Source organism: Triturus cristatus, chromosome 7 (assembly GCF_964204655.1).
Source record: "Triturus cristatus chromosome 7, aTriCri1.1, whole genome shotgun sequence".
NCBI classification, from domain to species: domain Eukaryota; kingdom Metazoa; phylum Chordata; class Amphibia; order Caudata; family Salamandridae; genus Triturus; species Triturus cristatus.
The window spans coordinates 1,189,175,344-1,189,202,350 of NC_140590.1; the positions used below are offsets into that span (position 1 = coordinate 1,189,175,344).

Here is a 27,007-nt window from a genome sequence, read left to right on the forward strand (position 1 = left end):
TACAAATATAGTAAATCTACAAATTTGAATGTAATGGTATAATATATATTATAAAGTTATATATATATATATATATATATATATATATATATATATATATATATAAGGTATCACTATCCCGTCTGATCTTGGAGTCCCAGGAACAAAACAGGTACGGACCACAGCGTGTTCGAAGTTTCAGTGCAGTTTATTTGCTCAGGATGTCAGCAGTTTCTCATATATATATGTAGACATACTTTTAAAACTAAATAATTTGCGCTGGATTCGAGTACCTATCGCGTACCCGGAAATATGAATGTGAGGGTATGTGGCACCGTCGCGGCTCTTTCAATAAAGCATATACGATTGATTTAAAAAATATATATATTTAAATTTAAAAAAAATTAAAAATGGGAACCGCGCGCCAATGGCGCACCATACGTGCATCCTGCATAACTTAACAAATATAGCGGCAGGAAACTTGGATTCAAGCACCCACCGTGACCGGTACGCGATCGGTATGCGAATCTCACAGTATACATTTTTTTTTTAATGTAAAAATATATTTTAAAAAGGATAAAAAATTACATTACGTTTATGAATGCTAAAAAATTTAGAACTAGCGTTTTTTATATGTAATGTAACTTGTACACACTGCAATTCTTCAGAAATTGTTGAACATATAGTGCCATTACTGTTCCACTGTAAACATTTCAGAACAAGTTACAAAACCTTAGATTCTCACTGAAAAAAGACCACAGGTTTTAGAGACATTATACTTAGGAATTAGATTAAAAAACATTAGAAATTCACTGAAAAAACACAGGTTTCAGGGACGTTATAGTTAGGCTGACATTTCACTCGTATAGCATTTTCAGCCGATCGCGCCCCCACAATGCACTGCTGCTGACGTCACATATTACATCACTCATGACATGGTCAGTGACATCACTTATGACATCACTGATGACATCTCAAATGACATCACTGATGACATCATCTACTTAATATCTGATGCACCTCCTCACACCCTAATATAACCTTTCAAACACACAGACTAAAATACAGACTACTATTCTTGAAACCATAGACTCACTAATACCAGTTACTACACACTCATTCACTGACTCATAGGTCTAAACACACATCCACTCACTAACCCATACATTCACTCATACACGCAGTCACTCATCAATACAGCCACTGATATATGTACTCATATACCCATACAGACACTCACACACCGCCTCTCAACCATCGAGTTGCTCACACACCTAGTCAGTCACCCAAAGAATCAATAACACTGCCATTTACTCACCTATACAGGTATACACTCACCACCTCACTTATTCATACAGATACTAACATATTTACTCTCTTCTACAATCACTTACAGAAGCACACACTCATCCATACAGCCACTCTCACAATCACTCACTCTCACATATAGTCACTTATATACTCCAACACTCACATATACTTCCTTTTACATATGTAGTTACTCACACATATACCACTGAGACATCCATTCACTTAACAACATAGCCATACGCACACTCACTCACCCACCCATATAGCCTCTTGCAAATGCACTCATGAACCCATTCACCCAGGTATTCACCCACTCATACATCCATCCAGGGAGTCACACCTCCCCTCACCCACCCACACAGACACTCAGGCACCCATACAGGTACTCAGACAAGTAATCAATAACCCATATAGACACTCATGTACCTACCCACCAACCCATGCAGCCATTTACACAACAACTGACAGACTGAAACAGACATTCACACAGATTAGTCATTCACCCATGCAGTCACTAAGACACATTTAATCAATCACTTATACAGCCAGTCATGCACCCACTAAATCATCCATTCAGACACTCATACACCCACTCATTCTTCAAATACACCTCAGCGTGTACATATAACATCCTTAAACTTTTTAGAAACACTCAGTCACTGGATGATGTCATCAGTGATGTTATCAGTGATGTCACTGGCCATGTCATGAGTGATGTAATATGTGACATCAGCAGCAGTGCCCTGGGGGGGCGCGAGTTATAGTTAGCTCAGCTAACTATAATGGCAGAATTTCTCTGGTTTTGTACAAGTGAAATGTCAGCCTAACTATAACGTCTCTGAAACCTGTGGTAAGTGGTTGATTCACTCAGTGTATGGGTTCAAGAGTGCATGTGGAAACAGCTGTATGGGTGGGTGAGTATGTGTATGGGTATGTTGGTGAGTGAATGGAAGTCTCAGTGGTACATGTGCAAGTAACTACATATGTACAAGGCAGTATATGTGAGTGATGGTGTATATAAATAACTGTATGCGAGAGTCAGTAATTGTGAGAGTGGCTGCATGGATGAGTGTGTATTTGTATCAGTGAGTCTATAAGAGAGTAATTATGTGTTAGTATCTGTATGAATAAGTGAGGTGGTGTCTGTATAACTGTATAGGTGAGTAAATGGAAGTATGATTGATTCTTTGCATGACTGACTAGTTGTGTGAGTAACTCTGGATATGTGGAAGTGTGTGAGTGTCTGTATAGGTGTATGATTGCATATGATAGTGTTATATCGATGAGTGACTGCATGTATGAGTAACTGTATGGGTGAATGAGTGGATGTGTGTGTAGACCTAGGAATCAGTCAGTGCGTATTTAGTAATTGGTATTGATGTGTCTAGTTTTTCAAAAATGGTAGTCTGTATTTTAGAATGGGTGTATCAAAGGTTATATTCAGGTGTGAGGAGGTGCATCAGATTTTCACATGGATGATGTCATCAGTGATGTTATCAGTGATGTCATTTGACATGTCACCAGTGATGCCATCAGTGATGTCACTGACCATGTCATGAATGATGCAATATGTGACGTCATCAGCAGTGCATTGCGGGGGCGTGAGTTATAGTAAGCTGAACTAACTATAATGCCAGAATTTCGATGTTTTTATACAAGTGAAATGTCCAACTAACTATAACGTTCCTGAAACCTATGTTTTTTTCAGTGAATTTCTATGGTTTTTTAAAAGTTAATTTCTAACTATAACGTGCCTGAAACCTATGGTTTTTTCAGTGAATTTAAAAGGTTTTTTTAATGAAAATTTGTAAGTGTAATGTACCTGAAACCTATGTTTTTTTAATTTTATATATATATATATATATATATATATATTATATTACCTACTGGCGGTCGCCAGTAGGTAGTTATAGTTAGGACCCTGTTTCCATAGGAAAACCGCAACATTCTATTTGGAATAACTTTGGCGCCGGTCGACGAATCCTCGCGAAATTTTCAAAACTAATGGGGCGCTACGCTCCGCTCCTACCCCGAAAGTCTCGGGGGGATTCGTCAAGCAGGGGCTGAGAAAAAAGGGGGGTCCCAAAACGCGTTTTTCCCATGCATTTTTCCATAGGACCTTTAGACACAGCTACAGCCCGAACAGCTGAACAGAGTTACTTGAAATTTGGCAGAGAGGTAGTCTACAGGTCAAGGAAGTGCCTTTTGTAGGTCTGGTGTAAATCTGTTCAGTAGTTCCTGAGAAAATAGCATTTAAATCAATATATATATCTGTGGCAGCTTACGGTGCGCTTACCGTGCGCTTACGGTAAGCTTACCGTACGCGTACGGTGCCGTGCGCGAGCGCGAATCTGATTGGCTGTTACAGCTTAGTAAACATTCGAATCGGTCGAAACCAGGAAGCGGCGGCCGCCATTTTCTCTCTCTGACTCTGAGGGGGGGAGGAAAAACAAAGGTTGAAAACATGTAAAGGGGCATGTTAGACAGCTCCTAGCCACCTAGCCTTGATTAAGGTGTCCTAATAGAACCCCCATGGCAAAAAATTTAATTTTAACTTTTTTCGAAAAAACGCCGATTACGCTTACCGTACGCGTACGGTAAAAATTTGATATAAAAAAAAAAGTATCCATACTTTCCCCACCCCGTGTGCAAAAGGGGTCCGCAGGGCACCTTTTGTACATGGCATATGAAATCCATGGAACAAGTAATAGATTAACTTTCACAACGAAGCGCATAATATGTCCTCCGTGTGCGGACGGTGCGCGAAGCGCATCGTGCGTACATGGCCCATCCAGCGTAACGTGGGCACGCGGTGTGCGTAGTGCACCGCGTGCCCACCGTGCGTGCACGGCACTAACTGCGTAAAGTGGGCGTGCGGTGCGCGAAGCGCACCGCGTGCTCACTGTGCGCGCACAGTGCGCGAAGCGCACCGTGCGTGCACGGAACGAACTGTGTTAAGTGGGCGCGCACGCCACGAACGGCGTAAAGTAACTTAGCATTTAAAAAACCGTACAAATTCACTGAAAAAACCATAGGTTTCACACACGTTATAGTTAGGAATTAGCATTTAAAAAACCTTGCAAATTCACTGAAAAAACCATAGGTTTTACACATGTTATAGTTAGCTGGACATTTTACTGATAAAAAACCATTGAAATTCCCCCGTTATAGTTAGTGCAGGCAACTATAACTCACGCGACCGCAATCCTCTGCTGATGACATATGTGTCTTTATGAAAAAAAAAATATTTGCAATATATGTATAGCTAAAATTTAATGGAAGAAGACATGGGCAAATAAGTGTCTAAATACAGTATTAGCATCAGCAGAGGATTGCGGTCGCGTGAGTTATAGTTGCCTGCACTAACTATAACGGGGGAATTTCAATGGTTTTTTATCAGTAAAATGTCCAGCTAACTATAACATGTGTAAAACCTATGGTTTTTTCAGTGAATATATATATATATATATATATATACATATACATGGTAGCCATTTTGAAAAGTCGCGCTGGGGTCGCTACTTCGGCGTAATTCGTAAAGTATGAAATATCTTTAAATTAATTATAAATAAAAGTTTTCCTTTAAGTGTTTGTCTAAATGTATTAATAAAAGTATTTTTAAAGTATTATTTTCAATATAATTTAGATGAAAAATTATTAGATTATTATTGGATTCGGAGGTTAGGAGGGATGGACATTTTGCTTGATCTGTTTTGCAAGATTTTTTGGTCTAGTCAGGTGGACACCCTCCTCCAGGTGAGGCACGGCTTGGGGATTTGTATTCAAAAGGTGAGGAATCCACAGACAGAAGTATCCATCAGAAGAACAAGTTACTTACCTTCGGTAACGCTTTTTCTGGTGGATACAGTATCTGCCTTTGGATTCCTCACTGTCCCACCCGCCTCCCCGTAGTCCACCTGTTTCTACCAAAAAGATGCTATTACTGTTTGGGATGAATGTTTTTAATATGTCTTAATCATGCTTATGTTTTAATATTGAGAACTGCTTGATCTGTTGCTATTTCTTTATGCCTTTATTGGGTATGCATTTGAATTTTTATATATATATATATATATATATATATATATATATATATATATCCTCGAAATCCAACTAATTCGGAAGAATCGTGCTGCTAGACCTTCCGAAAGCAGGAAACGGACACCAACTTGTGCTTAATTACTTTTATTACCCGCAGTAGATGCCGCCATGACGCGTTTCGGGCCCGTAAGCCCTTGATCACATGACATGCCTGTGGCTTTTTTTCTTTTTTTATACAGTGTTAGTGAACCATAGAGCATGAAGACAGACTATGCAATGATGTTGCCACCAAAACCATGACATAAGCATAATGCTTGCAAAACATGCGAACAACAGGGCCATTTATATGTTTAAATTCCAACACAATATTACATGTCCGACATTCTTATTGAGTATAACATGATCCATTATTTGATGCTCAATACATGCACATAATCAAACGTGACCTTGCAAAGAATGCCTAATATGCATCTTGAATGTACAACATTACCGACTTAAATGCCGTAGGACAGCCTGGGTCACTATTGTGTTACGTATATTAGTCAACTTAATGGTGATCAGTTCCTGTATCAATACAGTAAGAACATTTAAAAAGCAATGTGCATATATGTCGGATAATTGGAATTTCCAATAGATGAGACCCTGTAGTCTAACATTTCCGCACGTACTAAAATTAGGAGAGAATACATCAAAACATTGTGTTAAAAAAGTTCCAAATATCCTTAATTAAAAAAACATTTAAAACAATATAAAAACACATTGTGAGATGTAACTTTGAACCCTTCCACAGATCCAGAGAGATTAAGTTTTTTGGCTCAATGTTGGTGGTAAATTCATTGCTTAATTAGGTCCACAAGATAAAGTGCTCAGTATAAGTATAAAACCCCGAATAAAGTGCAAAGGTGCTTACAAGTGTTATGACAAGCCATTAACATCAATAATGATGATTAGAATAATGGTAAAATCTTACAAAAAGAGGGGAAGAAAAAGAATAAAAAGTCTTAAATGTTTAAAAGAGTTCATTTGTCTTGAAGGGAGTTCAGCTGGTGGAATTGAGGCAAGAAACGGAGGTCTATATATTAAAATATTATAAAAACATAAATACGTTGATATAATAGAATAATATAATAATCCAATATGATAAAATCATGAAATTGTGGAATGCCTATACCCAGCTTCAATGAATATGCTAGGAGCTGGGTAAATGGATTAAAACAGTGAGTTCAACTTTTATAATATACATGTTAGGACTCATGTTGCTAAAATCACAGCCAAGTATATAAATCTTCGGTCGTATTAAGACCGTTAGGAAACTTGCTGTCACATTCCAAGATGTATTTGGTTTCTAATTTTCTCAATTGTGCCTCTCTGTTGCCCCCTCTCCTAGGTACAGGTATTGCGTCCACAACGTAGTATTTAAGATCCTGTAATGAATTATTGTGGACTTCTTTCATATGGCGAGCTACAGGGTATGTGGGATCTGCGTTAGTGACAGCTCTGGTATGTTGTAGGATGCGCTTGTGGACTTGTAGCTTTGTGCTACCAATGTATTTTAGGCCACAAGTGCATTCCAACACATATATAGCATATTCCGATTTGCAGTTTAAGGTTTTTGATATAGTGGATGGCACCTGTCTAAAGGGGGTTGTAAGGGAAGTTTTATTCAATCCTAGCTTACAGGCTTTGCATGAGGGGCATTTCTTAAACCCTCTCGCATTTAGTAGCCAATTTTTGTTTGCTGAGATTTCTGGGCTACTTTTGACAAGGAAATCACTGAGAGATGGAGCTTTCCTGTAAGTAATAATTGGATTTGCTAAGAGATGTTCTCCAATTATGGGATCTGTCCGTACAATATGCCAATTTTTCCTCAACACTCTGCTAATTACATCCCTTTGTTTGTTGAAGGTCATAATTAACCTAGGATTGGAGGGTTCCTTGATTGTATGAGAAACCGTCAAAACTGGGTCGGATCTGGGCAGGGGGAAAAGTAGCTCCAATCTGTTTCGTCGGTTAGTTTTGTTTATGGCCGATGAGATTGTATGCATTGGGTACCCCCTTGCTAAAAAGCGATCTTTGCACTCTTCTTGGGCCTGTTTCAGATCCTGATCCCTGCTGCAAATCCTGCGCATTCTTAGCATTTCCCCAAAAGGTATGCTATGTAGTGTATGTTTAGGGGGAAAGCTGGAAGCGTGGAGAATGGTGTTTCCTGCCGTTGGTTTGCGGTGCAGCTTGGTTTCCAATTTATCATTATGGATAAACACCTCTACATCAAGGAAGCAAACCGAACAGTTGCTGATATTATGTGTGAGCTGTAGATTAATATCATTCTCATTGAGACTGCTGATGAATGTTTCTACGCTTTCCCTATTCCCACGCCAGACTAAAAAAATGTCATCAATATATCTGACCCATTTAATAACATGATTTTCAAAGATGTTCTTATATTTGCTGTACACTACTACCTACTCCCACCAGCCCATATGGAGGCAAGCGTAACTCGGTGAGAAGCTTGCCCCCATAGCCACACCTTGAATTTGCTGGTAGAATTGGTTCTGGAAGAGGAAGTAGTTGTTATTTAAACAGAAATCAGTCAAAGTTATTAACATTTTGTTGTGGTTGCAAAATTGGATAGGTCGTCTATCCAAAAAATGTTTTAGAGCTCGTAAACCATCCTTGTGTTGTATGCTGGTGTATAAACTGGACACATCTATAGTTACTAATAAATAGTCTTTACACCATTGAAGATCATATATTTTTGTTAAGAAGTCTGTGGTGTCTTTTATGTAGGATGGTAGAGCTTTGACATGCTCCTGTAAGAACGAGTCAATGTAGATAGAGACATTTTCCAAAAGACTTTGCTTGGCCGAAATGATAGGTCTTCCTGGTGGGCGCTCAATATCTTTATGGATCTTCGGGATGAAGTAAATGACAGGCGTGACTGGATAATCCTTTTTCATAAACTTGTATTCGTCATCACTTATCAAACCTGCACTTTTCCATGCTAGTAGTCTTTTGAAGAGCTCATTTTGTGCTGCTACTGAGGTCAGCTTGTTGCTGAGTTTGTAGCAGGCTCTGTCACTTAATTGGCGTAGTGCCTCTGCCAGGTAGAGTTGCTTTGGCCAGAGGACTACATTACCTCCCTTATCAGAGTTTCTTATGACCAGGGAGTCATTTTTTTGCAATTTGCTGATTAGTTGAAAATACTGATACTGACGTTTTTGTTGAAATTTTTGTTGTTTCTGGACTTTATGATTGAGCTGCTTGATTTCATTTTGTACTATTTCATGGAAGATGTCAATAGAGTCCCGTGGCATGATGGGGACAAAGGTCGACTTTGGTTTGAGTCCCGAATTGATGGTGGCATTCATTGAAATTTCTTGCTCCTCCATTAAGCGGTTAGTAATTTGTGAGTCTAAAGTTGGAGAAATGTTAGACTCAAGGGCTTGCATATCACACAGTACATTGATGTCGGATACCACTAATCCTTGTGGTGACTCATTGGATGCTGTGGATGAAATTGGAAGACACATTTTGTTTTTTTGCTGTAATTTGTGAAACTTTATCAGTTTTAGTTTACGGATAAATTTGTAAACATCAACTCTAGTTTGTACATATTGAAAGTTTGACTCCGGACAGAATGATAATCCTAGAGTGAGCAGTTGTTGTTCAGCTTCATTGAGGTTGATATTGGAGAGATTGATAACTGATCTTTCATTTTCAATCGGTCGATTTATTTTTTCTTCCAATTCTTTCTGGCTGGTTTCTTGTTGTATGCCTGATGCGCTGGTTCGCTTGCGCCTTGCTCTGCGTCTTTCCTTACGTTTGGCGTTTCTCCTCTTCCTCCTCTCATGTTTGTATTCCTTGGGCGTAGGTTGAATCGCCGCTCCTCCTGTAAAAAACTAATTTCATCACTTAGTGAGTGTTTAGTAGTGTTGATGGAGGGTCCCGCCCTGCTTTGTTCTACATCAGAGCCACTGTCCACGGCTGAGCTGATGTCTGAGATAGAGGATGCCGTAGCTAGTTCCAATCTTTGTTCTCTGCTATCCTGAGAGTTTGTTTGGAATTTAACTGATTTGCGCGGCATTTTAACAGCATCGTACTTGCGGGCAAACGTGAAGATCTGACCTCTTTCATAGTCCTGTTTGTCACGTTGGAATTTGTACGTCTTACGTTTTTTTATTATATCTTCCTCCTTAGCAAGCCGTGCAATCATTTCATCTCTGAGTTTAGAGGAGTTAGTGCCTGATTCTAAAGTCATGATTTGTCCTTCAATTTCATCGATTTTCATTTGTAAGTCCTTTCTGTCGACATCAGCATACTTGATCAGTATACACATTAGATTTTTTGAGGCATCCAGGTTACTCTCTGCCCATTCCCGTAGCATGTTTGGATTCGGATTTTCGTAGCTCGGAGCGAGCATGATTCTAAGTCCTCGTGGGATTCTGCCCACTTCTAAATACTTAGAGAGCGATCTGTGTTCCCACCACTTAGCTTGTTCCGTTTTTCTAAGCTTTTCTAGCCGTTTGTATAAGTCCTTTAAATTTGGAGGTTGGTTATGCACTCCTGTGTCTGCCATAGGTATCTGTACCTGGGGGTTGGGGCTCTCTGTAAACATAACATCCGCCGCCTCCTCCCGACTTCGTAGCATGTCAGCCAACATTGTACACTGCATTGGGTTAAATAGCTATTTCACACGGGCTTCAAGATAAGATTAACCCGTAGCACTCCTCCGAACCAGACAATTTTGGCGTCCCCTACCTTATGCGGCGCTTGTCAGACTCGTACGCGTCCTCCGACCCGGCCGGGTCCGCTGCACCACAATCGTAGGTTTTTTCCGCCGTCCGGGGGCTGTAGGAACTTTTCCTTGCTGGAAGAGATTATTTCCGGTTCACGAACCGGAATGGCTTGACGTCCTATTGCCCATATATATATTCATCAACAGTTTGCCTTTTGCAAAATAGAGCGCACTCGAGCCAGCGCCGGCTTGTGGAAAACCTTTAATTCAGGAAGGACAGCATACAAAACTGCGTGTTAGTAAGGCCAAGTTGCTAGTGTCATCACGACGCGTTTCGGGGGGAACGCCCTTCTTCTTGGTGTACCACCGCAACATGTCCAGCCACACACCACATCATTATTTAACCAGTCACACGCCCTCCAATGGGCCAATCAGGTGAAAGGTCGGTCCCAGATGGATTCTGGGAGATGCAGTGTGTGCAAATCTGATTCCCACAATATCGTTGCTGTAAATTAATGGCATCTCATCCTGTATGGACCCCCAGTATGTTGCCGTCCTTAATCAATCCAAGCGTGGCTCAATGAGACCCAGCAAATGTCGGGCCCCCTGGCCCCCTTACAATCCTCAGGGTGGTGCTGCTCAACACGGCAAGGCGGCCGCGAATATCTTCATCAACAGTTTGCCTTTTACAAAATAGAGCGCACTCGAGCCAGCGCCGGCTTGTGGAAAGCCTTTAATTCAGGAAGGACAGCATACAAAACTGCGTGTTAGTAAGGCCAAGTTGCTAGTGTCATCACAACGCGTTTCGGGCGGAACGCCCTTCTTCTTGGTGTACCACCGCAACATATCCAGCCACACACCACATCATTATTTAACCAGTCACACGCCCTCCAATGGGCCAATCAGGTGAAAGGTCGGTCCCAGATGGATTCTGGGAGATGCAGTGTGTGCAAATCTGATTCCCACAATATCGTTGCTGTAAATTAATGGCATCTCATCCTGTATGGACCCCCAGTATGTTGCCGTCCTTAATCAATCCAAGCGTGGCTCCATGAGACCCAGCAAATGTCGGGCCCCCTGGCCCCCTTACAATCCTCAGGGTGGTGCTGCTCAACACGGCAAGGCGGCCGCGAATATCTTCATCAACAGTTTGCCTTTTGCAAAATAGAGCGCACTCGAGCCAGCGCCGGCTTGTGGAAAGCCTTTAATTCAGGAAGGGCAGCATACAAAACTGCATGTTAGTAAGGCCAAGTTGCTAGTGTCATCACGACGCGTTTCGGGCGGAACGCCCTTCTTCTTGGTGTACCACCGCAACATATCCAGCCACACACCACATCATTATTTAACCAGTCACACGCCCTCCAATGGGCCAATCAGGTGAAAGGTCGGTCCCAGATGGATTCTGGGAGATGCAGTGTGTGCAAATCTGATTCCCACAATATCGTTGCTGTAAATTAATGGCATCTCATCCTGTATGGACCCCCAGTATGTTGCCGTCCTTAATCAATCCAAGCGTGGCTCCATGAGACCCAGCAAATGTCGGGCCCCCTGGCCCCCTTACAATCCTCAGGGTGGTGCTGCTCAACACGGCAAGGCGGCCGCGAATATCTTCATCAACAGTTTGCCTTTTGAAAAATAGAGCGCACTCGAGCCAGCGCCGGCTTGTGGAAAGCCTTTAATTCAGGAAGGACAGCATACAAAACTGCGTGTTAGTAAGGCCAAGTTGCTAGTGTCATCACGACGCGTTTCGGGCGGAACGCCCTTCTTCTTGGTGTACCACCGCAACATATCCAGCCACACACCACATCATTATTTAACCAGTCACACGCCCTCCAATGGGCCAATCAGGTGAAAGGTCGGTCCCAGATGGATTCTGGGAGATGCAGTGTGTGCAAATCTGATTCCCACAATATCGTTGCTGTAAATCAATGGCATCTCATCCTGTATGGACCCCCAGTATGTTGCCGTCCTTAATCAATCCAAGCGTGGCTCCATGAGACCCAGCAAATGTCGGGCCCCCTGGCCCCCTTACAATCCTCAGGGTGGTGCTGCTCAACACGGCAAGGCGGCTGCGAATATCTTCATCAACAGTTTGCCTTTTGCAAAATAGAGCGCACTCGAGCCAGCGCCGGCTTGTGGAAAGCCTTTAATTCAGGAAGGACAGCATACAAAACTGCGTGTTAGTAAGGCCAAGTTGCTAGTGTCATCACGACGCGTTTTGGGCGGAACGCCCTTCTTCTTGGTGTACCACCGCAACATATCCAGCCACACACCACATCATTATTTAACCAGTCACACGCCCTCCAATGGGCCAATCAGGTGAAAGGTCGGTCCCAGATGGATTCTGGGAGATGCAGTGTGTGCAAATCTGATTCCCACAAGATCGTTGCTGTAAATTAATGGCATCTCATCCTGTATGGACCCCCAGTATGTTGCCGTCCTTAATCAATCCAAGCGTGGCTCCATGAGACCCAGCAAATGTCGGGCCCCCTGGCCCCCTTACAATCCTCAGGGTGGTGCTGCTCAACACGGCAAGGCGGCCGCGAATATCTTCATCAACAGTTTGCCTTTTGCAAAATAGAGCGCACTCGAGCCAGCGCCGGCTTATGGAAAGCCTTTAATTCAGGAAGGACAGCATACAAAACTGCGTGTTAGTAAGGCCAAGTTGCTAGTGTCATCACGACGCGTTTCGGGCGGAACGCCCTTCTTCTTGGTGTACCACCGCAACATATCCAGCCACACACCACATCATTATTTAACCAGTCACACGCCCTCCAATGGGCCAATCAGGTGAAAGGTCGGTCCCAGATGGATTCTGGGAGATGCAGTGTGTGCAAATCTGATTCCCACAATATCGTTGCTGTAAATTAATGGCATCTCATCCTGTATGGACCCCCAGTATGTTGCCGTCCTTAATCAATCCAAGCGTGGCTCCATGAGACCCAGCAAATGTCGGGCCCCCTGGCCCCCTTACAATCCTCAGGGTGGTGCTGCTCAACACGGCAAGGCGGCCGCGAATATCTTCATCAACAGTTTGCCTTTTGAAAAATAGAGCGCACTCGAGCCAGCGCCGGCTTGTGGAAAGCCTTTAATTCAGGAAGGACAGCATACAAAACTGCGTGTTAGTAAGGCCAAGTTGCTAGTGTCATCACGACGCGTTTCGGGCGGAACGCCCTTCTTCTTGGTGTACCACCGCAACATATCCAGCCACACACCATATCATTATTTAACCAGTCACACGCCCTCCAATGGGCCAATCAGGTGAAAGGTCGGTCCCAGATGGATTCTGGGAGATGCAGTGTGTGCAAATCTGATTCCCACAAGATCGTTGCTGTAAATTAATGGCATCTCATCCTGTATGGACCCCCAGTATGTTGCCGTCCTTAATCAATCCAAGCGTGGCTCCATGAGACCCAGCAAATGTCGGGCCCCCTGGCCCCCTTACAATCCTCAGGGTGGTGCTGCTCAACACGGCAAGGCGGCCGCGAATATCTTCATCAACAGTTTGCCTTTTGAAAAATAGAGCGCACTCGAGCCAGCGCCGGCTTGTGGAAAGCCTTTAATTCAGGAAGGACAGCATACAAAACTGCGTGTTAGTAAGGCCAAGTTGCTAGTGTCATCACGACGCGTTTCGGGCGGAACGCCCTTCTTCTTGGTGTACCACCGCAACATATCCAGCCACACACCATATCATTATTTAACCAGTCACACGCCCTCCAATGGGCCAATCAGGTGAAAGGTCGGTCCCAGATGGATTCTGGGAGATGCAGTGTGTGCAAATCTGATTCCCACAATATCGTTGCTGTAAATTAATGGCATCTCATCCTGTATGGACCCCCAGTATGTTGCCGTCCTTAATCAATCCAAGCGTGGCTCCATGAGACCCAGCAAATGTCGGGCCCCCTGGCCCCCTTACAATCCTCAGGGTGGTGCTGCTCAACACGGCAAGGCGGCCGCGAATATCTTCATCAACAGTTTGCCTTTTGCAAAATAGAGCGCACTCGAGCCAGCGCCGGCTTGTGGAAAGCCTTTAATTCAGGAAGGACAGCATACAAAACTGCGTGTTAGTAAGGCCAAGTTGCTAGTGTCATCACGACGCGTTTCGGGCGGAACGCCCTTCTTCTTGGTGTACCACCGCAACATATCCAGCCACACACCACATCATTATTTAACCAGTCACACGCCCTCCAATGGGCCAATCAGGTGAAAGGTCGGTCCCAGATGGATTCTGGGAGATGCAGTGTGTGCAAATCTGATTCCCACAAGATCGTTGCTGTAAATTAATGGCATCTCATCCTGTATGGACCCCCAGTATGTTGCCGTCCTTAATCAATCCAAGCGTGGCTCCATGAGACCCAGCAAATGTCGGGCCCCCTGGCCCCCTTACAATCCTCAGGGTGGTGCTGCTCAACACGGCAAGGCGGCCGCGAATATCTTCATCAACAGTTTGCCTTTTGCAAAATAGAGCGCACTCGAGCCAGCGCCGGCTTGTGGAAAGCCTTTAATTCAGGAAGGACAGCATACAAAACTGCGTGTTAGTAAGGCCAAGTTGCTAGTGTCATCACAACGCGTTTCGGGCGGAACGCCCTTCTTCTTGGTGTACCACCGCAACATATCCAGCTACACACCACATCATTATTTAACCAGTCACACGCCCTCCAATGGGCCAATCAGGTGAAAGGTCGGTCCCAGATGGATTCTGGGAGATGCAGTGTGTGCAAATCTGATTCCCACAATATCGTTGCTGTAAATTAATGGCATCTCATCCTGTATGGACCCCCAGTATGTTGCCGTCCTTAATCAATCAAAGCGTGGCTCCATATGTTGCGGTGGTACACCAAGAAGAAGGGCGTTCCGCCCGAAACGCGTCGTGATGACACTAGCAACTTGGCCTTACTAACACGCAGTTTTGTATGCTGTCCTTCCTGAATTAAAGGCTTTCCACAAGCCGGCGCTGGCTCGAGTGCGCTCTATTTTGCAAAAGGCAAACTGTTGATGAAGATATTCGCGGCCGCCTTGCCGTGTTGAGCAGCACCACCCTGAGGATTGTAAGGGGGCCAGGGGGCCCGACATTTGCTGGGTCCAATGGAGCCACGCTTGGATTGATTAAGGACGGCAACATACTGGGGGTCCAAACAGGATGAGATGCCATTAATTTACAGCAACGATATTGTGGGAATCAGATTTGCACACACTGCATCTCCCAGAATCCATCTGGGACCGACCTTTCACCTGATTGGCCCATTGGAGGGCGTGTGACTGGTTAAATAATGATGTGGTGTGTGGCTGGATATGTTGCGGTGGTACACCAAGAAGAAGGGCGTTCCGCCCGAAACGCGTCGTGATGACACTAGCAACTTGGCCTTACTAACACGCAGTTTTGTATGCTGTCCTTCCTGAATTAAAGGCTTTCCACAAGCCGGCGCTGGCTCGAGTGCGCTCTATTTTGCAAAAGGCAAACTGTTGATGAAGATATTCGCGGCCGCCTTGCCGTGTTGAGCAGCACCACCCTGAGGATTGTAAGGGGGCCAGGGGGCCCGACATTTGCTGGGTCCAATGGAGCCACGCTTGGATTGATTAAGGACGGCAACATACTGGGGGTCCAAACAGGATGAGATGCCATTAATTTACAGCAACGATATTGTGGGAATCAGATTTGCACACACTGCAGCTCCCAGAATCCATCTGGGACCGACCTTTCACCTGATTGGCCCATTGGAGGGCGTGTGACTGGTTAAATAATGATGTGGTGTGTGGCTGGATATGTTGCGGTGGTACACCAAGAAGAAGGGCGTTCCGCCCGAAACGCGTCGTGATGACACATGCAAGTTGGCCTTACTAACACGCAGTTTTGTATGCTGTCCTTCCTGAATTAAAGGCTTTCCACAAGGCGGCGCTGGCTCGAGTGCGCTCTATTTTGCAAAAGGCAAACTGTTGATGAAGATATTCGCGGCCGCCTTGCCGTGTTGAGCAGCACCACCCTGAGGATTGTAAGGGGGCCAGGGGGCCCGACATTTGCTGGGTCCAATGGAGCCACGCTTGGATTGATTAAGGACGGCAACATACTGGGGGTCCATACAGGATGAGATGCCATTAATTTACAGCAACGATATTGTGGGAATCAGATTTGTACACACTGCATCTCCCAGAATACATCTGGGACCGACCTTTCACCTGATTGGCCCATTGGAGGGCGTGTGACTGGTTAAATAATGATGTGGTGTGTGGCTGGATATGTTGCGGTGGTACACCAAGAAGAAGGGCGTTCCGCCCGAAACGCGTCGTGATGACACTAGCAACTTGGCCTTACTAACATGCAGTTTTGTATGCTGTCCTTCCTGAATTAAAGGCTTTCCACAAGCCGGCGCTGGCTCGAGTGCGTTCTATTTTGCAAAAGGCAAACTGTTGATGAATATATATATATATATATATATATATATATACATATCTATATATATATATATATATATATATATATATATTTATATATATATTCACAAAAGTTTCCCCAGAGGCAGGACCGCACTCCACAGCAGGTGAGTTTACAAAACTTCTTTATTCACTGGCATGCAACTTCACATCCCCGTATTTTGTCCCCAGGCCTGACGCGTTTCGAAGCTTTCTTGCTTCTCCTCAGAGGCCAGTATCAACAGGCATTATTGTAAGGCTCTCTGCATCCCACCTTAATGCTTTTAACGATTATGTGGCTTCCGGTGTGCCTCCGTGATGGAAAACGAATCACTGGTGCATATCGGGAGTTGGAGTCTTTTCCGCCTAATTATACCCTCCAGTGGGTTTGTCTGTTATACACAATGTTGGGACACTTTTCAAAGCCCTCCATTGGGCTCCAGGATGAGACTTTGCATACCATAATTGTTCGCCAACTGTGCCCGTCAAAAAGTGAAAATTCACTCCTGGGGGTCCGTTCTTTGCTCTTAGGATGGTGCGTCGTCCTCGCGGCCTGGAAGCGCTGCGTATGTATTCACAAAAGTTTTCCCAGAGGCAGGACCGCACTCCACAGCAGGTGAGTTTACAAAACTTCTTTATTTTATTGTACTGCATCCTCCTGAGGCTCAGCCGGGAGAGACGTGACTTTGCTTGTTCTTTGCGAATTTGCACAGCATTTTTAAAACTTAAAATCCTTTTAACCTTGTACCTTTTACCTGTTTGCCTGCTTTTGTGTGTGACGTGATTTTACCTTGGGTGTCCTGTTTCCATCTCTGTTGACGGCGCAATAGTGGAGTTTTCAGTGGCTGCGCTCGGCACATGCGCACTGACTCTGTGGGCCGAGGGGGTGTGTGATGCCTGGACCAATCAACGAGCACAAAGAGGCATTTAGGGGCAGAACGGCGCGAGCGCGCACTACTGCATCCTCCTGAGGCTCAGCCGGGAGAGACGTGACTTTGCTTGTTCTTTGCGAATTTGCACAGCATTTTTAAAACTTAAAATCCTTTTAAACATGTACCTTTTACCTGTTTGCCTGCTTTTGTGTGTGACGTGATTTTACCTTGGGTGTCCTGTTTCCATCTCTGTTGACGGCGCAATAGTGGAGTTTTCAGTGGCTGCGCTCAGCACATGCGCACTGACTCTGTGGGCCGAGGGGGTGTGTGATGCCTGGACCAATCAACGAGCACAAAGAGGCATTTAGGGGCAGAACGGCGCGAGCGCGCACTACTGCATCCTCCTGAGGCTCAGCCGGGAGAGACGTGACTTTGCTTGTTCTTTGCGAATTTGCACAGCATTTTTAAAACTTAAAATCCTTTTAACCTTGTACCTTTTACCTGTTTGCCTGCTTTTGTGTGTGACGTGATTTTACCTTGGGTGTCCTGTTTCCATTTCTGTTGACGGCGCAATAGTGGAGTTTTCAGTGGCTGCGCTCGGCACATGCGCACTGACTCTGTGGGCCGAGGGGGTGTGTGATGCCTGGACCAATCAACGAGCACAAAGAGGCATTTATGGGCAGAACGGCGCGAGCGCGCACTACTGCATCCTCCTGAGGCTCAGCCGGGAGAGACGTGACTTTGCTTGTTCTTTGCGAATTTGCACAGCATTTTTAAAACTTAAAATCCTTTTAACCTTGTACCTTTTACCTGTTTGCCTGCTTTTGTGTGTGACGTGATTTTACCTTGGGTGTCCTGTTTCCATCTCTGTTGACGGCGCAATAGTGGAGTTTTCAGTGGCTGCGCTCGGCACATGCGCACTGACTCTGTGGGCCGAGGGGGTGTGTGATGCCTGGACCAATCAACGAGCACAAAGAGGCATTTAGGGGCAGAACGGCGCGAGCGCGCAGCGGACGCGCGCAGCGGGCGCGCCGCCGGCGTGCCGAAGGCGCGCCAAAGGCAAGCCCGTCTGCGCCCGTCCGCGCTCGTCTCGCGCCCGGGGCCGGACACTCTGCCCCTTTTCCGCTAGGGGAGAGAAAAGTTTGGTCTAAGAAACAGCTGCTCGATCTGGATAAGGTGACTTGTGTAAAGCCTACCTGTTTTTCACTGGGCAGACTACTGGCTAAGGATGGAAACCCCTGCGTATCACATTGTGAATCTTGTCAGTTCAACCTGCCTAGACCAACCACAATAAAATCGCTTGAAACCTACATAAAGCCAAATGCTACCACTCTGGAGACTGCTCATGAGAAACAACACATCAAAGCAGCTTTGATAAACTGCAGATCTCTGCCCAAGCATGCTGATGATCTCTGGCTACTTCTAAAAACCTCTGGCTTAGATCTCCTATTTTTGACCGAAACTTGGTTGCGAGAGGGTTCAAATCCGGACATCTGTCTGACTGTTCCCGTGGGCTATAGAATGGTTATAGCCAACAGAGCTGATAACAGACTTGGGGGTGGACTAGCAATAATTCTGAAAGAGGAGTGGGAAATTTCATATAAAAAAGTAGCAGAGCTAGGTCCCATTGAGGCCATGTCCTTCCAAATTAAACCTTCCAAAAATGTGTTGGTGGCAGGACTCTTGATCTATAGACCCCCCAGCACTCCAACTTCCTACTGGCCAATACTATTCGACTGCATCGCCAACCTATCGTTACGATACTCCAACTATATGGTGTTAGGAGACTTCAACGTACATATGGACCTGGCCAATTGCCCTCTGGCCTCTTTAGTAGGCGAGGCGCTAAAAAGTCTAAACCTTGTGCAAAGAGTTCAAGATCCCACGCATACTGCTGGACACACATTAGATCTTATTTTTACCAATGACAGGTCCATCACTGTGGATAAGCCGCTGCCAGTTATCTGGTCTGACCACATGCTAGTCACCTTTAAGCTGGGACTGATGTGCCCAGCTAAGCACTGCGGACCTACTACACAAAACAGAAGAAACTGGAGGAAAGTTACCCCTGACACAATGAGAAGCGAACTAGATAAGACCACTCCTTCCCTTTCTGGCAATCCATCTAGAGATTCCTCCCTCTTCAATGCATGGCTGACCTCTGCCCTAGACAAGATAGCCCCGATCAAATCCTGTAAGGTACCTAGGAGGAGGCCTTCAGCACCTTGGTTCAACGCTGAACTCCAACTGGAAAAAAGTCTTTGCAAAAAGCTGGAACGTATTTGGAGGAGAAACTATGAAACCTCAGCAAAAGATACCTATAAAAAGGCAATGAGGAAATTTCACACCCTCAAACGTAAAACCATGAGAGACTTCTTGGCTAAACAAATCATGGAGGCTGAAAACTCCCCAAGGGAGATCTTTAAGATTATGGAGAGCTTTTTGAAACCGCAGTCCCTAAAAAGCACTATCCCGGCGTCTCTTCTGCTGTGTGATGAACTAGCCTCTTTTTTCCATAATAAAATTGCGGACATTTACTCCACATTCCTGACTACGGATGAGCAGATGATGCCACCGATATGCCATTCAGTTAAATGGTCAGTCTTTCGTCGGTATGAGAAGGACGCCTCCTTGAAAGATTTAATGAAAGTCAAGTCGGGATGTCCTTCCGATCCCTGCCCGGCGAGAATACTCAAACTCCTTGCCCCCGTAGTCAACAACACTCTGAATAATGTTTGGAATACCTCTCTGGTCACTGGAATCTTCCCTACTGAATGGAAGAAAGCCTTTGTTCGTCCTATACTTAAAAAAGAGGACGCTGATCCTACTGAACTGAAAAATTTCAGACCTATCTCTCTACTCCCCGCACCTGCGAAGATTCTGGAAAAGGAGGTACAGAGACAGCTGTCGGATTTTCTTGAATCCAATAGCTGCCTGCATGATTCACAATCAGGTTTTAGGGCAGGTTACAGCACCGAGACAGCTCTCTTGGAGGTGGTTGAATCAATTCGGGAGACGATGGATACAGGAAACTGTGCCATGCTCGTGCTGCTTGACTTGTCGGCAGCTTTCGACACGGTCTCCCATAAGATCTTGCTCAACAGACTCCACGCATTAGGAGTCACAGGGACCGTGTTACGCTGGTTCCAGTCATTTTTGGAAGACAGATCCCAACAAGTCTTCCTTCCCCCTCATGTCTCCAGCTCTAGGACATTGTTACAAGGGGTCCCGCAGGGATCCGCACTAAGTCCGTCACTGTTTAATGTGTATTTGGCCCCGCTGGCATCTATCGTGGAAGATCTGGGTGTCCGTGTTGTTTCCTATGCTGACGATACTCAACTTATCTTTTCCTTCAAAGAGCAGAGTGAGAATGCTTTTGTCAACTTCAGGCGGTGCCTTCTTAATATCTCATCTTGGATGACAGATAACTGCCTGAAGTTGAACACTGATAAGACTGAGATATTGTTTTTTAATCAGCCCCTCCCTCCCCAATCCGAGCTCTGGTGGCCAGCAGAACTAAACCCTCCACCGATCCCGGTCAACTCTGCCAGGAATCTGGGTTTTAGAATTGACACCCAACTAACTGGCAAAACTCAAATATCGTACATATCTTCACAATGCTTTTGGAAACTGAAGGCACTGCGCAGGTGCCTCCACCTTCTTCCTATGGAATGCAGGCAGACGGTGGTCCATGCGCTCATCACCTCTCAGCTGGACTATGCCAACAGCCTTTTCATTGGTCTCCCTGACTATGTTTTGAGGAGACTTCAAAGGATCCAAAATGCTGCCGCGAGACTTATTAGAAATGTACCCCTACGGTATCACATTACCCCCCATCTGCAAAGCCTTCATTGGCTGCCGGTTAAAAAGAGAGTGAGGTTTAAGGCCCTGACCCTAGCCCATAAAGCACTCAGAGAGGTTGGGCCTCTCTATCTGAGACACAGGCTCCAAAAATATCAGAATGCTAGAACCCTTCGTTCCAGCAACCAGAATCTCCTAGCCATTCCACGTTTCAGGAAAGTAAGGTTGGGAGGAAGAGCCTTTGCGGTAAAAACAGCCACGCTCTGGAATCTGATGCCTAACCATCTGCGTCACATAAAGGAGGAACTTCCTTTCAGGAAAGCCCTCAAAACGTGGCTGTTTGGCCTCTCTGATATCTTCTAATTCCCCTCGATCTCTCTTCTGGCTCATTACCCTCCTGGTTGGATGCTAGCGCCGGGACACCTCCGTTGGAGGTAGCTGTCGCGCTCTACAAATGCTAAAATAATAAATAAAATAAATAAATATTCACTGGCATGCAACTTCACATCCCCGTATTTTGTCCCCAGGCCTGACGCGTTTCGAAGCTTTCTTGCTTCTCCTCAGAGGCCAGTATCAGCAGGCATTATTGTAAGGCTCTCCGCATCCCACCTGAATGCTTTTAATGATTACGTGGCTTCCGGTGTGCCTCCTTGATAGAAAACGAATCACTGATGCATATCGGGAGTTGGAGTCTTTTCCGCCTAATTATACCCTCCAGTGGGTTAAAACATGTACATCCAACAAGGGCAGAGACTGTCAGTTGATTCCTTTGTATTCTACTGCAGCTTCCCAGAGTGTTCTAACGAACAACTAGAGCGCTAACAGTCTTACTTATGACAAAAGTAAGGCACACCTGAAGCCATCTTGATTGGAATAAAGTGGTAACACTTAAAAAATTTAATTTAAAAAGGAAATCAATGAGGGGGTTCATTTTGCCATAGAAATTATGATTAGTGCTGAAGAAAGAAAAATTAGGGCACATTTTGACTTCTCAAATCCTCTTCTATTTCATAAACAAATTCTGATATGCAGACTGAAATATGCACTTTTAATACCAGCAGCAGACTTCCGTGGTGAGCAGTAGCTTTACTACAGTGATCTAATGAGCAACTAGAGCGCTAACATTCAGAATTTATGGCAAATGTGTGACATATCTGAATACCTTCTTGATGGAATCAATGTAAAACACTGAAAGCATTTTTTACTGAGGAGACTGCAGTAAATGAGGAAATTAGGAAACTTCATAACAAATAAATCTCCCAAGATGGCCACCAGAGACAAAAGAGCCCAAATGCAGCACAAATATCACCCAGATGTAGCCCAATGACAGAAGTGTGCAAAACACTTATTTTTTGTTTATTTGCAGTTTTATATAGTGCAGACTTGTCAGGTATTGGAGTGCCTTACATGAGCATTGGTAACATCACACAAGATCAAATTCATTTTGGTTGTAGACATGGGGAGATTAAGTGATTTGACCAGAATCACAGAATGTTGAGCTGAAGCAGAAACTCCAACTCTGGAAGTAATACCACATCCTCTCCCCTAGGTGCAACATTTAATCAAGTGGTCAACTGGATAAAAAAATATAAAGATTACAAATAATTTAAAAGTGCTTTGTCGCTATTTGAAAACTCAGAAAATATGTCCTTATTTTAGTCTCTTAGAGCACTAACCATAATTTTGATGCCAATAAGACCCTCTCATATATGTAATTTCTAAAGGAATGCTCTAGGTATTACAGTTTTGATTACATCAAGATGACGTCAGGCGTTCCACACTTTTGTAATAAATATAGAATGTTAGCAATCTAGTTGTTCATTGGGATACTGTTGAGAGGCAGAGGCCAGGGGCACGGACTCTGAAAATTGAAGGCAGGTAGGAGAGTGCAGAGGTAACAATTTGACCACACTGGGCAGGCAGGAAGGGCAGTGGCAGCACAACAGACTATAGAGGGCAGTGGAAAGGGGGGCAGGGGCAACAAACCAACAATACAGGACTAGCAAGAGAGGCTGTGGCAATATAATAGACCATTGTGGGCAGAAGAAAGAGGCAGTGGTAGTACAACCATACATGCCAACAGACCCGTTTCAGCCAGGAAACGTCCAATGTTTTTAAGCTCAAATGGGCTTTATTTGATCTGTCTCCTGTCTACAATCTCCTCTTTTTCAATGTAACTCAAAGGGGAAAATCAGTACCCCAGTTAATCTCCCTCTTACCAAGTTCAAAATGTTCTCAAGTATGGTACATTGGATCATGGTAGGCAGGAGGAATTGGGGTTGGGACATGGACTCGGATAACAGAGGACAGGAGGGACATGGAGAGGTGCACCAAACTGACCCTACAGGGCAGGCATCAGGGTTTGCAGCAGCACAATACACCACACAGGGCATGCGGGACGGGAGTGCAGCACAACAATCCATAGAAAGAAATAGGGAGGGGACAGGACCATGCACATGGACAACAGAGAACAGAGGGGAAAGAGGCAATGGTAGCTAGCTGACCATAATGGACAGACAAGAGAGAAAGCTGCAGCATAACAGACCATAAAGGGCAGGAAGGAAGGGTCAGGGGCATTACAATGGAACAGACAAGCCAGGAGGGAGGGAATAGGGGTCTGCACATGGAAACATAGGGCTGGGGGCAAGGGGACAGGGCAGGAGCAGCAAGATGACCATGGAGGTCAGGCAGGATGGGCACTAGAAACAAGAAACACCATGGAGAGCAACAGTGAGACTATGATGGCATACACACAGACCATGGAGGGAAGGTTGGAGGGCGTCAGGGCCAGCTAGCTGACCACACAGGGAAGGTGGGAGGGGCTGTGGCAGCACAGAAGACCATGCATGGCAAGTGGGAGGGTTAGTGGCAGCACAATGGCTATGATGGGCAAGAAGGAGGGTGCAGGGGCATGCACAAAGGACCATGGAGGATAGTAGGGAGGGTCAGGACCTGGGCACAGACAAGAGAGTTCAGGGGAAGGGGCCTCACAACAGACCGCATGGGGCAGGCAGGAGGAGCAGTTGCAGCACAACAGACCAGGGAGGGCAGAAGGGTGTGGCAGTAAAATGGACCATGGAGGACAGGAGGAAGGGGATAGGGGCATGGCATGTGGACAGGCAGGGTGGAGGTGGCAGGGACAGGTTACAGTCATCTGACAATGCTAGGCAGGTGGGAGGGGAGTGGCAGCTCAATAGAACACTCAGAGTAGATAGGAGTGGCAGGTCCATGGAACATGGTGGGCAAAAAGGATGGAGCAGGGGCATGCACAAAGACATCGCAGAGCAGGGGGAAGGATAATAGGGGCAGCAAGCTAAGCACAGAGGCTAAGCAGGAGGTCAATGATGGGCCATAGAATTGGGCAATGGAGGGCAGGAGGAGTGGACTGGTACATCATGCTAAATGGAGGGCTCTGGCAGCACATCAGACCATACATGGCAGGAGGGAGGAGGCTAGTCCATGGATTCAGACAACAGAGGATAGGAGGAGGTGGATGGGGCAGCAAGCTAACTGTTCAGAGAAGGGGGGTATTAGGAACTTTGTTGTTTTTTAAATGTGTGTCTGTGCGAACTACTTAAAATATGAACAAGTATGCAGCATAATCTCACTTTTATTCAGGAAGAAGAGGACGTTTGTGACTGTGACTCCGGGCTCACTTGGCAGAAACACCCCCTGACCCTCCACCCCAATCGCAAAATGTAATGCCTGTGAAAAGGGTAGGTGGACGCAGTGTTATATAGAACATAGTCCTGAGAGCACGATTGAAAATGAAAACTAGATATAGTATATGGTATAAACTATGAACCAAAAAGTGTGATATAAGATGAACCGGGGCGTGAAATATAATATGCAATACATTGTGTGCAATGACAGATTCATTGGAGAGCTCGAGATAGCACAGGCACTAGCGCGTGCTATGCGATATGCGCCTTGGAGTGTAAATTTGCACAGGGCAGTGTTGTGTAACCTAACTAGTCTCTAAAGTTGTAATATAAAATATGTGCTGGGGAGTGTAACGTTGCATATGCACTGTGACAAAGATATGGATCCCAGATTGTAATATGTACGGCATAGCGCTGTGCGTTATAACATAGGCATCGAGGAAGGCGCGTTAGATGGGGCAATATAACCCGTGCGAAGGCAAGTGTGGCATGACATATTCACGGGGTGGTGTTACAGCGCACATGGGTGTCATAGCATACGCACCAGCTGGTGGAATACAACACAGAGGTGTGTGGCACTCGGCGGGCGGGCACTGGTGGGTGTCATCAGTGATGTCATTTGAGATGTCATCAGTGATGTCATGAGTAATGTCACTGACCATATCATGAGTGATGTAATAATTGACATCATCAGCAGTGCATTGCGGGCGCGCGAGTTATAGTTAGCTGAACTAACTATAACGGGGGAATTTCAGTGGTTTTGTACGAGTGAAAAGTCCAGCTAACTATAACGCCCCTGAAACCTATGGTTTTTTGAGTGAATATATTTATATATATATATATATATATATATATATATATATATATATATATATATATATATATATATATATATATATTTTCCACCACTACCATCACCACCTCCATCAACAGTACCGCTACCACACCAATAGCACCACCATAACGTGCTATTGGGCCACATAATTTATATAGCCCATTAACACGGTATTTAGTGCAACTGTAGCCTCTTGCCTCCTTGCTTTCTGTAATAATTTTTTTTAAACAAATAGACTTGAAAAAATGGCATGTCATAAAGCACATATGTGGATGCAGAAAGAGTAATATGTGCTTTATTACCATTTTTGAGGGGTTGGAGGGGCATCTTGACCCCATTCAAAGAATACATTTTCAATTCGAGAGTGCAGCTGAATAAACCATAAAAACCCTACAAATTCAAGGAAAAAACACTCTGTTGGAAAAGAGATATGGCACTGACTCAAAAGTGAAAAACCAGTGAAATTTACCATAATGATATGCAACACATACGATGAATGGCATAACTCATGTCACCAATCTCTCCACCTTCATTTTTCCATGCTCATGACTAAAATAAGATTGCACATACCCCAATAGCATAACGCACTATGCCCTTGTTTTCTGCTTCTGCCACCACATCAGACAAAGAAGTTGTATCCCCATACGTCTCCCCATCTGTGATGACAATGAGGATCTTGGTGGCCTTGGAACGCGATCCTTTGCCTGGTGTGAACACGTCCTGACTGGAAAGCAAAAAGGCATGCTACCCAATCAATGTGCAAGAACAAGTTGTCACAAGTCATTATAACAAGTGCTAATGATGAATTTGCTGTGTTTCAATTGCAGTGGTTCTTTGATGGTACTGAAGTTACATGTAACATATATACAATCCAGAATGTCAATTTTGTGATTTTTCTCCAATAAGTACCCATGTTGGAGTAGATAATATTTACTTACTTAAAACAACTTGTTTTTTTCAGCATTATCATTTGTTAATTTCTGGAAAAAGAAAATGTGGTGATTTAAAAAGGCATAGTTTTGCAGAAGGGTGACAGGAAAAGTCCCAAAAAGCTACATCGAGACTTTAAACCTTCGTCATGAAAAATGACCCATTTTTTGATTATGTGGGTACCTGCTGAATTGGGTCATGGCTCAATCACCACCCAGGGAAACCTACCAAATCTTCAAGAGGAACTGACTCCGTTGGCTTCATATGGTCAGAGTTTTCATTAGTTGTTGCTATGGGCGATAGGTCCAGCCACACAAGTGGAGAAATATGGTAAAGTTGGGTGGTAGAAATTTTTCTGGATTCCCGCAGATTCAGGGACTTTCCCTCACAGAAGTGTGATAAAAAATTGTGACTTTCGCCAAAGTTTAACATT

The 27,007-nt window shown here is 44.7% G+C and overlaps 1 protein-coding gene across 1 annotated transcript in view; it reads right to left on the bottom strand.

Annotated features, from left to right (window-relative positions):
- LOC146811427 (integrin alpha-X-like) overlaps positions 1-27,007 on the bottom strand; it is a 665,400-nt gene that overhangs the window by 387,863 nt on the left and 250,530 nt on the right. The window contains exon 8 of the mRNA XM_085615067.1: positions 26,215-26,368. Coding sequence (XP_085471193.1) covers positions 26,215-26,368 — 154 coding nt within the window. The remainder of the gene's footprint in view (positions 1-26,214; positions 26,369-27,007) is intronic.